General features: G+C 32.0%; 2 protein-coding genes, 1 long non-coding RNA gene and 1 other non-coding gene across 4 annotated transcripts; 2 read left to right on the plus strand and 2 right to left on the minus strand.

The window, feature by feature from the left end:
• Positions 1-1474: 1474 nt before the first annotated feature.
• LOC104718526 (NAC domain-containing protein 71-like) lies at positions 1475-3467 on the plus strand. The gene is made up of 4 exons (XM_010436291.3): positions 1475-2126; positions 2246-2532; positions 2646-2870; positions 2980-3467. Exons 1-4 carry the CDS (start codon positions 1964-1966, stop codon positions 3172-3174), a joined length of 870 nt encoding a protein of 289 aa, XP_010434593.1. The 5' UTR covers positions 1475-1963; the 3' UTR covers positions 3175-3467.
• A 1993-nt stretch (positions 3468-5460) lies between these two features.
• On the minus strand, positions 5461-7169 carry LOC147935973 (uncharacterized). The gene is made up of 2 exons (XR_015569193.1): positions 6615-7169; positions 5461-6513 (listed from the first exon to the last, which is right to left on the minus strand). It is a non-coding gene; the product is annotated as an uncharacterized LOC147935973 (long non-coding RNA).
• A 2487-nt stretch (positions 7170-9656) lies between these two features.
• Positions 9657-9728, plus strand: TRNAC-GCA (transfer RNA cysteine (anticodon GCA)). The gene has a single exon. It is a non-coding gene; the product is annotated as a tRNA-Cys (tRNA).
• A 98-nt stretch (positions 9729-9826) lies between these two features.
• LOC104718527 (aluminum-activated malate transporter 12) lies at positions 9827-12467 on the minus strand. The gene is made up of 6 exons (XM_010436292.3): positions 12027-12467; positions 11767-11907; positions 11324-11596; positions 11093-11211; positions 10846-10989; positions 9827-10741 (listed from the first exon to the last, which is right to left on the minus strand). Exons 1-6 carry the CDS (start codon positions 12304-12306, stop codon positions 10007-10009), a joined length of 1692 nt encoding a protein of 563 aa, XP_010434594.1. The 5' UTR covers positions 12307-12467; the 3' UTR covers positions 9827-10006.
• Positions 12468-14363: the final 1896 nt, after the last annotated feature.

The raw sequence follows: 14363 nt of genomic DNA on the forward strand, positions 1-14363 counted from the left end.
TTAAGTTAACATTAAAACCAACCAAAAAAAAAAGATTAACTAAGTTGACAATGATCAACAAATCAACAAATATAGTTTTGCATATAGATGATTTAAAATATATACATATATACTTTTTTCGGATTCGTGGACTAGAAAAATACACTTGTTGGCAAAAATAAAAACACGCTGACCATTATGGTGGGTTGGCGTATTTTGATCATATCTATGATATTTATCTTATTAGTTTCGGTAGCTACATCCATATAGGATTAGAAACAGCAAAATTTTGTATAATGCAAATTTGACTACTGATATGAATTTAACCCCAGACATTAGTAATCAAACATATTCAAATATATATGGTACTTTTTGATATAGATAATATTTGTTCCTACATAGTGACATAGTGTAGTCAACATAGAAGATCCGTTATTCGTATTTCGTAGGCTTACTTTTTTGTTTTTCCTACCATATGACGTAGATATTTTCATGCTTTATCCCTTTTTCTTCATTTTTGTTGCCTTTGTCTTCTTCGTGTTCTCTTTTCTCCATTGTGTTCTCTTTAATATACTGTTAGGGGTCACGGTGACCGTTCCTAAAGTATCGGGGAATATTCTAGCTATCGTATAAATTACATGGTGCACTTTTCTTCGTGTATATAGAACTAACCTTAGATTTCCATCTCGTGAAGTCATCGTTTTTTTCTCCCTCCCAAAATGTTCCTTTTGTGTGTTTTTCTTGAATATTTCAGTTATTGGGTCTTACACAAATGGGAACTTAACTTTAAATTACAACTTTACATCTTAAACAATAACATATTTCCGGTAAAAAGGAAATAATAAACAAAAATTTCTTTACGTCAAAGTTGTGTTATCTCTTCTAATCCTCTATGTCTTATAAAAGTCGAAAGTGTGGTTACACTAATAAAAAGCTATTTTGTCTTACTCATGATGACAAGGACGAACATAATTACTTACAGTACCCCTTCAAAATAATCAAGAAAAAGTTTAGAATATAGAATGAAAAACGAAAAAAAAAAAAAAAGGAATTAGAACCGAGTATTTTTTTTACCTAAAACTAAAATATTTCCCGTTATATCAAAGAAATGAAAATAAAACGAAACAGAATTAAGGTTTATATCATTTCTACGATATACAGTGTACAAGATTGACATGCACATAAGCTTATCGAAAAATAAGCTTTGAATAAATTATACACAAGTTTTGATGTGTGAAGTGTGAACAAGTCAATATTAGCTTTGAGACCAGGTAGGTCCATATTCTTTTGGAATTTTGGGACTTCTTTAGGACAAGCAATGTCTTTATCCGCTTTCGGTGTGTCTCAGTTATTTTTGTCTTCTCAATATTAAACGGCACTATACAAATTATAGTATTATATAGTTTTCCCCTCTAAATATTAAATTGTTTCATGATACTATAACATATTTGACATATTATTAATTAATCTTCCCCACATAGTTTCGCAAACCTTTGTGCTATAAATATCAATCACCTCACAACCATTCAACACTCTACCAACCTTCTCTTCTCTTAAGCACTCTCCTAACTAACTAATTTACTCACTAATCACTTCTTTTTTTGTTTCTTATATAGTTAAATCTCCGGTTCAAAGTCAGAGAACCCTTTTCCTGAGCTTTTGACCCACAACAATTCTGCTTACTCCTCGTTATTTCCAAATTATTACCTTCATTTGGTGTCTATTGTTTTTTTTTAGGGGTTAAACATTTTGTTTTATTTTGCTTCGTTTTGTTATCATACGATCTCTTTCAGACAATGATCTTGTCACAAAAAGGATGCAATCAACGTGAGTTACAGCTTATTCTTGAGAACAAATTGAGTGTCGAAAAAAGTATCTATTTTTGGATTTTCCAAACAGTCGATAGATTTAGCCTCGGTACTTAGTTAATTATTTGCTCTCCCTCGAGACAACTCTCTTGTGTTGCAAGGAACAAGTGTGAATTATGCAAATGGGAAGTTCATCTTTACCTCCGGGATTTAGATTTCATCCAACTGACGAAGAGCTCATAGGCTACTACTTGAGTAGAAAAGTAGAAGGCCTTGAGATTGAGCTCGAAGTCATTCCTGTTATCGAGCTTTACAAATTTGATCCTTGGGAGTTACCAGGTACTTATAATGATTAAAAAACAATGTTTTGATTACCATAACTTAAGTCATATAATTATGTTTTAATGTTTTAATTTTAGATAACTTGTTTAATTTTTTTATCTTTGTTTTATTTTTAGATAAATCATTTCTTCCCAATAGGGATTTGGAATGGTTTTTTTTCTGCCCAAAAGACAAAAAGTATCAAAACGGTTCTCGAACCAATAGAGCTACAAAGGCGGGTTATTGGAAAGCAACCGGTAAAGACCGGAAAATAACTTGTAAATCCTCGCGTGGTATAATTGGATACCGGAAGACCTTAGTTTTCTATGAAGGTCGTGCCCCATTAGGAGACAGAACTAATTGGTTTATGCATGAATATCGTTTATGCGATGATGATCTTTCACAAAAATCACTAAATTGCAAGGTAAGAAATTATAGTTTTTTTTCCTTGTTTATCCAAGTACTTCATAATATTCTCATTTCAATTAATTAATGGAAAGAAACCTGCAAAACCATATATATATGTTTGAATTTCAGGGACCTTTTGTGATATGTCGCGTAACTAAGAAGAATGAACTCAAGACCAATTCAATAAGTTTGAAAAATAAAAGCGAACAAGATATTGGTTCGGGTTACTCTAGCCTAGCAACTTCTCCTTGTCGCGATGAAGCGTCACAGTTTCAATCGTTCAAGCCTTCTGCTACTACAAACGACTCTTCTAGCATTTGGGTTTCTCCTGATTTCATCCTTGATTCGTCTAAGGTACCATCTATTATCTAAACCAAAATAGTTTTGTATACACTAAATACTAGTAATGCACATGCTATAGTGGGCTGATTTGTGTTTTTGGTTTTGTGATCTATAATGATAGGATTATCTTCAGATTCAGGAGGTTGCTTCCGAGTACTTTCCCAACTACAATATTCCGGTCAACATGGCAAACAGCCACGTGGAATTTCCGGCGAGCTCTTCTTATTTTAATGTGGACCAGTACATTGATCAGCAAACATGGATAAATTATGAATATGACCAAACCGCTTCATTTGTTTACTCAAACCATTTTTAGGTACGAAGAAATGTTGGGTCTTTCTTAGGACAAAAACTCCTTTTAACGTCGTTGTCTTGGAAAAAGAACTAGTTGTGAGCGTTTATCACTATTTTATTTTGAAAAATTAATTATCTTAGTTTTTTTTTTTTAATTGTTGTTTGCTAATATAAGGATTCAGTATTATAAATTTCTTATTTGTATTTTTAATAGGATTATGTAACGTTATTGTACAGTCTTAATTGTTTTTTTATGTTCGGATGCCTTTGGTATGAATGTAGTATGATATATGCATATTTCATTATTTCTCTCAATCATTAATTGGACCAAAATATAACTTTTGATCAACTTTTGTGGAAGTGATAACAATCATTTGCATTTAAAATCCCAAAAATTTCTATAAAAGCAATCGTTTTGGGACCAATTCATATTTCAAAAGTTATGTAAATATGTGAGTTTAAAAATCCATAAAGATGTAAAGATGAAAAATTATCGAAAACTATGTATAAAGGGGTAAAAGTGACGCAGCAATTTGTTTAAAGATGTATTAAAGCCCAAAAGCGAAAAGAGTATATTTTCTCATTTGTTAAAGACCTTTAACGATATTCCTTTTTTTCGTGAGCTTACTATATATATCATTCTTCTTAAATTTACAAGAATAATTCATTCATTTAAAAATGATCTACGAAACAGTTTTAACGTTTATATATTTGGCAATTTTTACTAAATTGGTCCATAGCTCAGTGGTAGAGCAATTGAGTGCAGATCAATAGTTCACCAGTTGGAACCATGTTGGGTTCTTTTTTAAAAAAAAAAAGATATTATACTTAATTCCATAGTTCAAATTGTAAGACCAGAAGTATAAACGAAACTGAAAAGAAAAAAAATGGAATAATGGTACTATTGACAAGTTATTTTTTGTTCAAATAAACTAATTTATACTCCATCTCGTTTTTTAGTTGTCATTCTAGAATAAAAGTTTTGTTTTCTAATACTTGTCATTTTAAGTTTCCAATGCATATGTTTGATAAAAATACCAATTTTATTTCAACTATTTTAATGATTTGACCAATAAAAAAATTAGAAAATGTATTAAAGAAAGAGTATAATAAAACATTGATTTATTTTCTTAATTTGTCTATAAATCTCTAGAACAACAAAAAAAAAAAAAACGGAGGGAGTAGTATTTAAGATATACTCCATAAGAAAAGTATCCTCTTACGTTATTTAATGTAATGATTTTAAATAAGAAAAATAAATTTAAAAGCATCAATATAACTTACTTATTTTCGTTAATAGCAATTAACTTAGTTTACATAATAGACTAGGTAACATTCCTTTTATGAGAAAGGGATATGGTCATAAATATAGGTGTTTATGTTCAATGCACGTAATCTTTTCCTTAATTGTAGAATAAAATACTAGAAGGGTTTATATATATATATAAGAGACTAAAGAATTGGTCTACACACAAGAAGTTGCTTTGTTACAAAGGTAGGTTATTTTGTGAGATCTCTTCTTCTTCTTCTTCTGAGTTTGTTCTTCTTGGCATCGACCAAGGATGATGGAGTCTGTCGTCGAATTATTAAAGGAGCGCGGGAATGCTCCCGATGTTAACACCGCCGTAGCATGTTGGATGACTGCCTATGTCTTCATGGTTGTAGGAGGGCCGAGAACTCGGTCCTTCCCTTTCAGGAAATGGCATCTCAGGAATCGTATTGAAGATTGGCAAGCTGATGAATTCAAAGCCGCTGCATCAAATCACAAGTATGTCGTCTTTTTGTTCTTCCTCCTATGTGCAGCAACACATGCGATCAACTTAGTTCTGCCTAAAAACCAAAACGAGCCAAGCATTGTTGTGTTGAGGTTTGTGATCAAATTTTGCTGGTCCGTCGTCTCTAATGTGGTCCTCTACAAGATTCGTGTTATTTTACGTGGCAAACCCCCCCCCCCCCCCCCCCCCCCCCCCCCTTGGAAACGACCGTCAAGAGTAATTATCTTTGACGGACGGATCTTGTAGAATTCATGCTTTATGTTATCTCTTCTCAGTTTTTGATTAATTAAGATATTATTCTATCTAATCACGTACCTTTTGATGGGTCTCATATTCTCTATTTTTTTTTATAATAATAATGGGTTGTGTCATCTTCAGCTTTGTAATAAGGAATTTGAGCTGAAAACAAATGTTCAAACGAATAAAATGGGAAATACATTTATATAAATGGAATTAGACAGCAAAATCATAGAATTGGTACAGAAAATAATAACCAACTTTAGGTAATACTACTAGTTTTCAAGGAAACAATCGATAAAGAAATCTTCCATATATGTATTCCAAATAATATATAACAGCTGTTCGATACGAGATAACTGTAATGAAAAGTTGACCTTTTGTTCCAGTAATTGTCAGAGATTTTACAAGGCGAAAGGACAATAACATAGAGTATTTGTGTAGGAAGAAGGAAGCAGAGCATTTCTACTATCTCTGCATGTAGCTTGTCTTAGGCATCATCAAGCTGAAAAAACGGATGTACAAGTGTGTGATTACAAGAAGAGTCATGGAGTTTCAGGCTCCAATTACTCACCCTAGACTCGCGCAAGGAGCCAACACATAGATACAGTATTTGTGCAGGAAGAAGGAATTTTGAGAAGTCCATAACAACAAATTGGAATTTCTGAAGCAACATTGACAAATAGCAACTAGGTTCTCTACATTGAATCAGCCAACAAGCATGCTTAATATGTTCAAACTTGATTTTTCCTCTGTGAGTGGACTGGTTCTGCTTCATTAGAATCTTCTCTCCTCGTAAAGCCATGTTATTATATTTGAATGTCCAGAACTTAGAACATTTTCTCTGCTGTTGCATTTGCAGCTCATGACTATCACACAAAGTACACTGCTTATGCAAGCCGTCTCTTGTTCCTTTCGCAGCTGCAACTATATCTAGAAACCGTAGTTGTTCTGGTGCTGAATTTTGTGCCTCGAAACTGTTCTTGAACTTGAACATCCATGATTTCAAACCTTTCATCTTCTTTCTCTGTTTCAGCTTGTCTTTATCTAAAGACATTTTTTACAAAACATCTTGTGTGCAGAACAAGTTTTCGTGATGTTTCTCTCTTCCTGCAACCCTCTCAACATCACCATTAACATCAACCATCTTAATGATCTTGTGAATTAACTGTCTGTCTATCCACCTTTTCTCTATCTTCCAATACTGAACTCACTTTCCCCGGTTCAGAGTGTAAAGCATCAGAAACTAGTTCAGGTTGAGACTGATATTGATTCAATGATGCATCTCGATGATCCTCCAAGACTGAATTCCACTGTGTTTAAAGAAACGCTCAACACGAGCAACCCAACTGTACACACCAATTCCATCAAACACTGCCATTTCTACGTTTTTCATCAAGTTCTTAGGCCTAATATTGCTAAGGCAAGGTTCCGAGAGTGAGACATGTACCTGATTGTGACAATCTTGTGATTGCGACGACACAGACTGGCGTAATCCGCCCACTTCACGGACTGATCTCGAACCCTCATATCGTTACTCAAAGACTCAATCTTGCTGCTCTTGATTTTACAAAACCCCAATTCTCCACTCTCGCGTTCATTATATCTTGGGCAAATCGATCTTCCACCATGGCCGCAGATCTTCATAAACTCCTGTGAATCCCATAGAAAAGTGAAACCAACAACACAACACACACACAGAATCTCTAATCCACCGACCCCATCTTTTAGACCATCATCTCCTTGCTCCAAAAAAAAAAAGGTTTCATCTTTAAAATCAGAGAAATGCAGAATTTGGAGCAAACGTTGAGAAAAGAAACCATTCATTTCTTCGGTTTGAAACTAAAATTGACCAAGAAAAATGACGAACCCAACACTGAAACCTGAGTTCCGCCTTGAATCTGTCTGGCCCTTCAATTTCATTTCATACTCTTAAACCCAAGAAGTTTTTTTTTTTTTTTTTGCCGTGGGTCACATATACATATATTTTTTTAGTGTTTATTTTAAGGTCTCATGTTTTTTTTTTTTGTTTTTTAATAGTATCTAGATCGGATTCAAAATAAATGATTAAATTCCTATGTCCTTTGTTTTTTTCTTCTTCTATCTTTTCTTTGGATTTTGAGGATTCAAAAAAAAAATTAAAACATCCACGAACACATGCAACAACAATAACTAATGGCTAGATTTTAACCCGCGAGTACATATAATTTTTATTATTATTTATATTTATATTATATTTTTTTGTTAAATATTTGATGTTTTGCAAATAGAAGAATAACTAAATTTTTCGACCGTTTGTTTAGCTAAATATTTGTATTCATTTTTAACCCGTAATATATTTCATGACTATTTGTTTGTTATATTTAGTTTGTTTTGTTTAGTGTGAGACTTTATTTTGATTTTTAATTTTTTTATAACAAAAAAAAATAAGGGATCTAAATACATAATAAGTTATTTATATGCTATGATTAAGTCACATTATTCCTAATGATTTAATTATTTTACACAATTTTAGTTAAATCAACTTACTTTTATATGTCAAATATTCTAATATTAATATTGTTGACAAATAATAAAATGAGGATTTAACCCGTGTTAACACAAATTTAATGATAGTTAAATAATTCCAACAAGTCGTCTTTATAACCCATCTATTATATAGTATTTTGAACTTTTTTAATTTTACATATTCGTAATATTTTAAAATTTTATTAAGTTTATATATTAATTATAATATTTAAATAAATGTGAATCAAAGTTTTCCTTACGTTAAGAATCAAAACTCACAGGTTTTTTAAAACAAAATAGGAATCAAATTATTATTTTCTTGGTTTGCAAAAGATTCATAGATATAATATTTTCAATACTCAATAGAAGTTGTAGTTAAATATATCATATTTTGTGTTTCCATATTGATTTTGTTGTAATTTTTTAGTTGAAATAGAATGTAAAATATTTAGGAAAGAAAATCTGAAGTAATGTTATTTTTGGAAACTTTTGAAGGGTTAATGTTGTAAATAAAATTTTAAATAAACAAAACTAAAAGGACATAACAAAAATGTACTTTAAAAATGTTAATATAGGTAACCGTTTTTCATTATATATATATTCTTCAAGCCATAGTTACAACAGTACTTGCTGCATCATCATCCTAGAAGATGGTTCATTTTTTTACAAATAAACAAAACACACCCAAAATAAAATTAAAAAAAAAACAAGAAAATAAAATAAAGGAAGGTGAAAGATGATTATATATAGATGAGAGATCATCATTTTTCTATTTACAAATTATAATATTATAATAATATATAAATTATAACCTATGGCTTGGATGGATCACATGCACCTCACATGTATGGACCATAGACGCTGATCAGGAAACAAACCAGCTGTACCAGATTGATAAACCCGTTCATGTATGCAACCATCAGCGCTACGAAAACCACAACAGTTAGAGCTAGTACAACATCTTCAGACTCTCGCATCTACAACCGGGACCCTATCACTCTATACTGTCTAGTTATTCTAATATACTCCTAGATAGTATAAATACACTTTGTATCACAGTTTTTATTCATTAATGAGACTTATACTTTTACACCAAACTTCATACAAAATATAGAGAGGATACTTCTGTTTTACCTTTCTAAGAGTAGATTTTGGTTCTAAAGTAAAAGAGAGAATGGTGAGTTTTTGGTGAAATGAATTTGTTATGTCCGTACAATATTTATACTGAAAAATGAAATCGGCTGATTGGCAAATAGGTTTTTAGGTTTACTAAGAATAAATCTTAATGTAATCTTGCTAGTTAAGTAAAATTTGGTTTGTATATTTAAATATGCTAAACATCCGCATTACTCTTAATCATTTATCACATGATATATTTTAAGAATAAACTCTTAACCATATAAATTTTAACCAAAAAAAAAAAAAAACTCTTAACCATATGTTTATGCGACTTGGTAATATTTTGGGAAAACAAACATTATGTTAAGATCACAAAATATTAACAACTTACCAATTATATTAGAATTAAAAGTATAATTATAACGAATTAAAAGTTGTTTCCTTTGTTTTCCATAAATTGATTTAGAAGAAATATTTTAGAAATAAATTATTTTTGCCATTTTAGAAATATTTTAGTTAATTGTTATTTTGTCCAAACTTGTAGTGAATACTTTTTTAATTAGTTTAACATAAAGAGTAGAAAAATGTACTTCAAAAATGTTAATATAGATTTACAAAAAAAATAGAAGCAGACAAATGACTTTTTAAAGTTAATAGTTTTGTTCTTCATATGCACTCTTTTTTGTTCTGATTATTATTCTTACTAAAATTCAAAAAAAAACATTATTCTTACTAGGTTACGAGCCCTCCAATTAATATTGCGGACAAACTCATTTTTGGAAAATATTTATTACAGTAAATGATTTATGAAACTGTACTTAGTATATATATAAATACACCTAACAGTTTAGGGTAATATCAAATTGGGTCCATAGCTCAGTAGTAGAGCAATTGACTGCAGATCAATAGGTCACCCGTTCGAACCCGGTTGGGCCCTTCAAGTTTTTTTATTACACTTAATTCCATAATAAAAATTGACAGACCAGAATCGGTCTTATGAAGTTAATTTTTTGTCTTAAACAGAGACCTCTCAAGTTCACAAAATTGTTTTATTCAAGAAACTGAAATTAAGAAACAACTTAAAAATAATAATTTTCTTATTAGTAAATTCTGAAAACCGAATCATACCAAACCGGATCAAATCGATCCTTTTATACCGATCGGTTTAATCTAATCTATAAAAAACACTAAATTATATATATCGCCGTCGTTGCTTTATTCCGCGGCGCTGACACTGATCGTTACATTCGCCGGTTTTTCGCATCGGACATCTTCAGCCGTCGGATCTCTCGTGTTATCGTACTCCTTAAAACTTGCGATCCTCCCCAGTTCCTCGACTTCTTCGATCACATTATCAAGCCTCGCCACCATCTCCACCAGCAAGGACGCAAACGCCGCGAACGGCAAAGCCTCCGAGAATTTGAGGCTCTTCAACACCGCGATTTTGCTCAGCTGCGGCCGTAACATCCTCCTCTCTCCCGCCGCCGCCGCCATCTCAGAGCTGTTCTTGAACGATCTCCGGTACTCCATTAAAGCTGATGTGTCAGTTCTAAAGCTAGAGAGTGAAACGGCTCCGTTTTGGCCATGGCGTAAACCCGACTCTGTAACTTTACTACGTGTACCGGTTTCGTTAAAAGAAACGTCACCGTTTCGATCTTTTCCAATGCTGCTGATGTTGCGCTGCGAAACGGTACCGTTTGGGTGTTTGTTATTGGCGTGTTGTTGTTTATTGTTGTGGCGATGAAGGTTAGAGCCGAGGAAGAGTTTAGGCTGAGACTTGATGGCGGAGTTAAGATCCTGAAGTGCCACGTGAAGATGATCGGAGAGAATCTCCGGTGAACAGTGACGGTGGTTGGAGATGCTATCCGCGAGTTCCGTCAAAGCTTTGCATACTTCTCCGGCTAGTCTTACACAAGGATCTTTAAAAAGCGCGCGAACAGATCTTGGAGTCTTGAAAACATAATTAATTTTAACAAATATAGGAAAAATTAGTTTTCACTTATAAGTTCATACCAACAAAAATATTACATTGTTATTAATGTAATTAGCCTTACTTGAATCTCAGTTTGTAAGCAACCGTGAAGAGCAACAACAGTGTAACCAAATTGACGAAGAACAGCTCCAACTTTAACATATTGTCGACATGGGAATCTATGACAACGTAGACTGTGTCTTGGCTCCCAATTTGCGTATAATGCCTGAATTATCATTTTTAGTTTCGTATATTTATATCATTTACAAAAAAACAGATATCTTTGAAATATTTGATAATCATATAGACATATATATATAAATACTTACAAGTGTTTCATCAGTGGATTTAGAATCCAAAACAGCTTGATACCCTTCGTAGATTCTGTCTTTTGAATCTGATGTTTCTTTCTCTGTCTCTTTCTCCTCAAAGTACTCATTCACACATGCTACACACATATAATTATAAAAATATATCAACTATGTATAATTTGACTAGATGAATCTATTAATAATTTGATTGAGAAACACTAAAATGTTATATTTTCGGGAATTACATACCTTCTATAGAGCGAGAGAGGCCTTGGAGTTTACCAACGGTGGTCTTGTGTAGATCTTCACCAGACCAAATCGGAAAAACAAGAAGGCTCATGAAAAGACAGATCCCGCAACCAACGGCTATAGTGTAGAATCTATCATGTGCTATGGTTATCACACTATCTACTCGGTAGCTTGACACCGTTATAAGATTGAACGTCAAGAGAAATATCACAACACCGTAATCGTAGTTCTTCTTTATGTATGGTATAAATCTTATATATGTTGCAACCGCCCCTGAAATATTACAAAGAGAACATAGATTAGTCAGTAAATTTATTTTTATTATATAGATTTTGTATAAAGATGTCTCTATAAATTTAGAGATTATTTTATGGTTAGAGACTCCAATTTGGACAACAAGAAAGGCATTAAATGGGTACATATATTTTGGAAACTTTGTATACCAATGATAAAAACAGCAGTGCCAATGAAGATAGCTCGAAGGACTTTTCCGGAATCATTTGCTACAAACTCAATGAAAAATGCCAAAGATCCCGCGATAAGTGTCCCTAATCCTCTGTTAAGCCCTTTGCACAACGTTGCACCTAATTAAAGACTCAAGAAATTAATCAAAATGTTATTTTTAACAAACTAATTACATTACTATATATGTTTGATTTTAAATTGAATGTGTATATATAATGAAATATTTTGTTAAATTTACCGGCAGAGAACTCGAGGACGACGACAACGGTCATGACGGCCCAAATAGCATTGCTTCCAACGCCTTTGAAGAGAGGTTCCATAAGATATAACAAAGAGACAAGTGTCAAGGAAAGACCTACTTTAAGGGCATGTATCACTCTCCTCGGATCATCTTTTCCGACCCTCCAAAGCCTTTTGGGAATTTTCTTGATCTTCTCAGAAGGTTCTAAAACCATCCATTTCGTCTTGCTCAAACCTTCCTCCATCTCCACGCTCCCTACGTGAACCTTGTTGGACATTTTGATGAGGGAGAGAAAGTGGTTCTCTCTCTCTCACTCTCCTTGTTTTGTAATAAGAGTATACAAGAATAGAATGTGTTGTTAGTGTATTCTCTATATATAGCTCTTTGTGTATATATATATATATATATATGCATATGTATATAGAGTGATGGATCTATGGTTTGCGTATGCGATGCATTAACTATATAGCCGGCCAGAGGAAAACAAGTTAATACGTGTGATAGTGTTGGTTGAACTACGAGAATCTCTTTTAGGTTCGATTGGTAATTAAAAAGAATTACGTGTCGTGTGACTTACAAAATGGCGATTATATTAAGGGTGTAAATTTGATATTTTGTCATTTTTAAGATACATATATGAAAAGACTTTTAAAACTTTTTGAATGGTTTCGCTTAATGATTAATTTTTATATCTCACGTAATGTTATTCTTTCGAAGAGATTTTTATGATTTCACTGTTATATATAATTATTGTATTGGTAGTATAATTTGTAATCAAAATAGTAAATATACAAAACTCGTGATGTTTTATTTTATGTCTATATGTACATTGGCTTTTACATAATTACTTGTACAAAAATAATGTTCTCTTTTGGCCAGTGAGGAAAGATTAAATAAATGGGTTTCACATGACTTGCAATTATTGATGTTAATATTAAATTAAAGAGTACTTTTTTCTCTCGACTTCTCAAGGCCGAACAAAATAAGTCAAAAGTTATTGAAAAAGATATTAAACTAACAAACGTTCCATAATGATATTCGTTATAAACTTATAGATCCAATTAGTATCCTAAGAGATAACCATTCGTATAAATTATATACATGTGTCACCCAATTAGTACTAATATTGTTAAGGACCTATTGTTAAATAGATAGTTCCAACCCCTAGATCTTAGTCGAATACGTTGTACATCCTCGTAGATTATAAAATTCACAAGTGGGTACATACACTTTTAGTTACATCAATCTAACAAAATAAAATAAATAAGTATGAATCTGATTATGTAAGCGAGAATTGAGAATTAGTTATGGACGGACCAAGAATATATGAGGTATTATGTTAGGCTAAAAAGAGATCAGATATGTAAATCCCTTACTCGATTTTCTATTTTCAATAACACAATAAAAAGAGATTATACATATATTTTTCAATTACAATTTAGCGTTAAAACTCACACAAACAAACAAAAACAGCTTAAAGAACATAATATTTGTTTTTCTTGTTTTGTCATAAATGTTTTTGTAGAAATATTGTATAGTTGTGGTCTTGTGGAGAGATACATGTAAGAAAGTCAAAAACAAGTTTTCACTGTCTCAACTCTCAACTAAAGTTGACCTTTTGTATCTTCAAAGTCGTACCAACGTTGACACATAACACATGTATACCTTCTCTTTATTGCACGGGGACAATTTATTTTTATAAACTGTGTTTAAATTCACATTATATATGAATTAAAAGCCACGTTAACCCCTAAATATGAAACCACCATGTAAATTGATGACTTCGAACGACAAAACAAAAATCATTGAATGCTACGATACAATCTTTTTTTTTTCTTTTAATTAAGCAACAGATCTCGAACTGTCAGAAATATATTATAGAGATGATAGATTTTTGCATTGCGAGGATTAATTATTGCCACGTTTACTTGGTAAGATCAGTTTAAGAAACAAAACAGAAAAGATACACTAAATAGTAGTTTTTTCAGCTTTGGTTTGAGGAAATATTTGTTAATAATCGTACGTTCACGAAAAATATAACTCAAACCGTAATCTTCTGCCAAAAGAGAAATAAAAACGTGAACAATATTAATGATGACACGGGTTGAGACCTGAGAGTTGTGGTTTGATATACAGCTCATTTAAATGGACTTGTTGGAAGGGAAATAGTGTAATATTTTTCTTCTTCTATGTGGCTGGTTTAGTTTTAAACCTACGAATAGTTTTTGTAAATTTAAAAATACGATTTTACATAATGGATTTTAACTTCGTTTAACGCCGTAATCTAAGAAAACCAAATAGTATCTTGGGATATGTTATATGTATATAAGAATT

The sequence above is a fragment of the Camelina sativa genome, chromosome 10 (assembly GCF_030686135.1).
Source record: "Camelina sativa cultivar CO46 ecotype springtype chromosome 10, ASM3068613v1".
Taxonomy (NCBI): domain Eukaryota; kingdom Viridiplantae; phylum Streptophyta; class Magnoliopsida; order Brassicales; family Brassicaceae; genus Camelina; species Camelina sativa.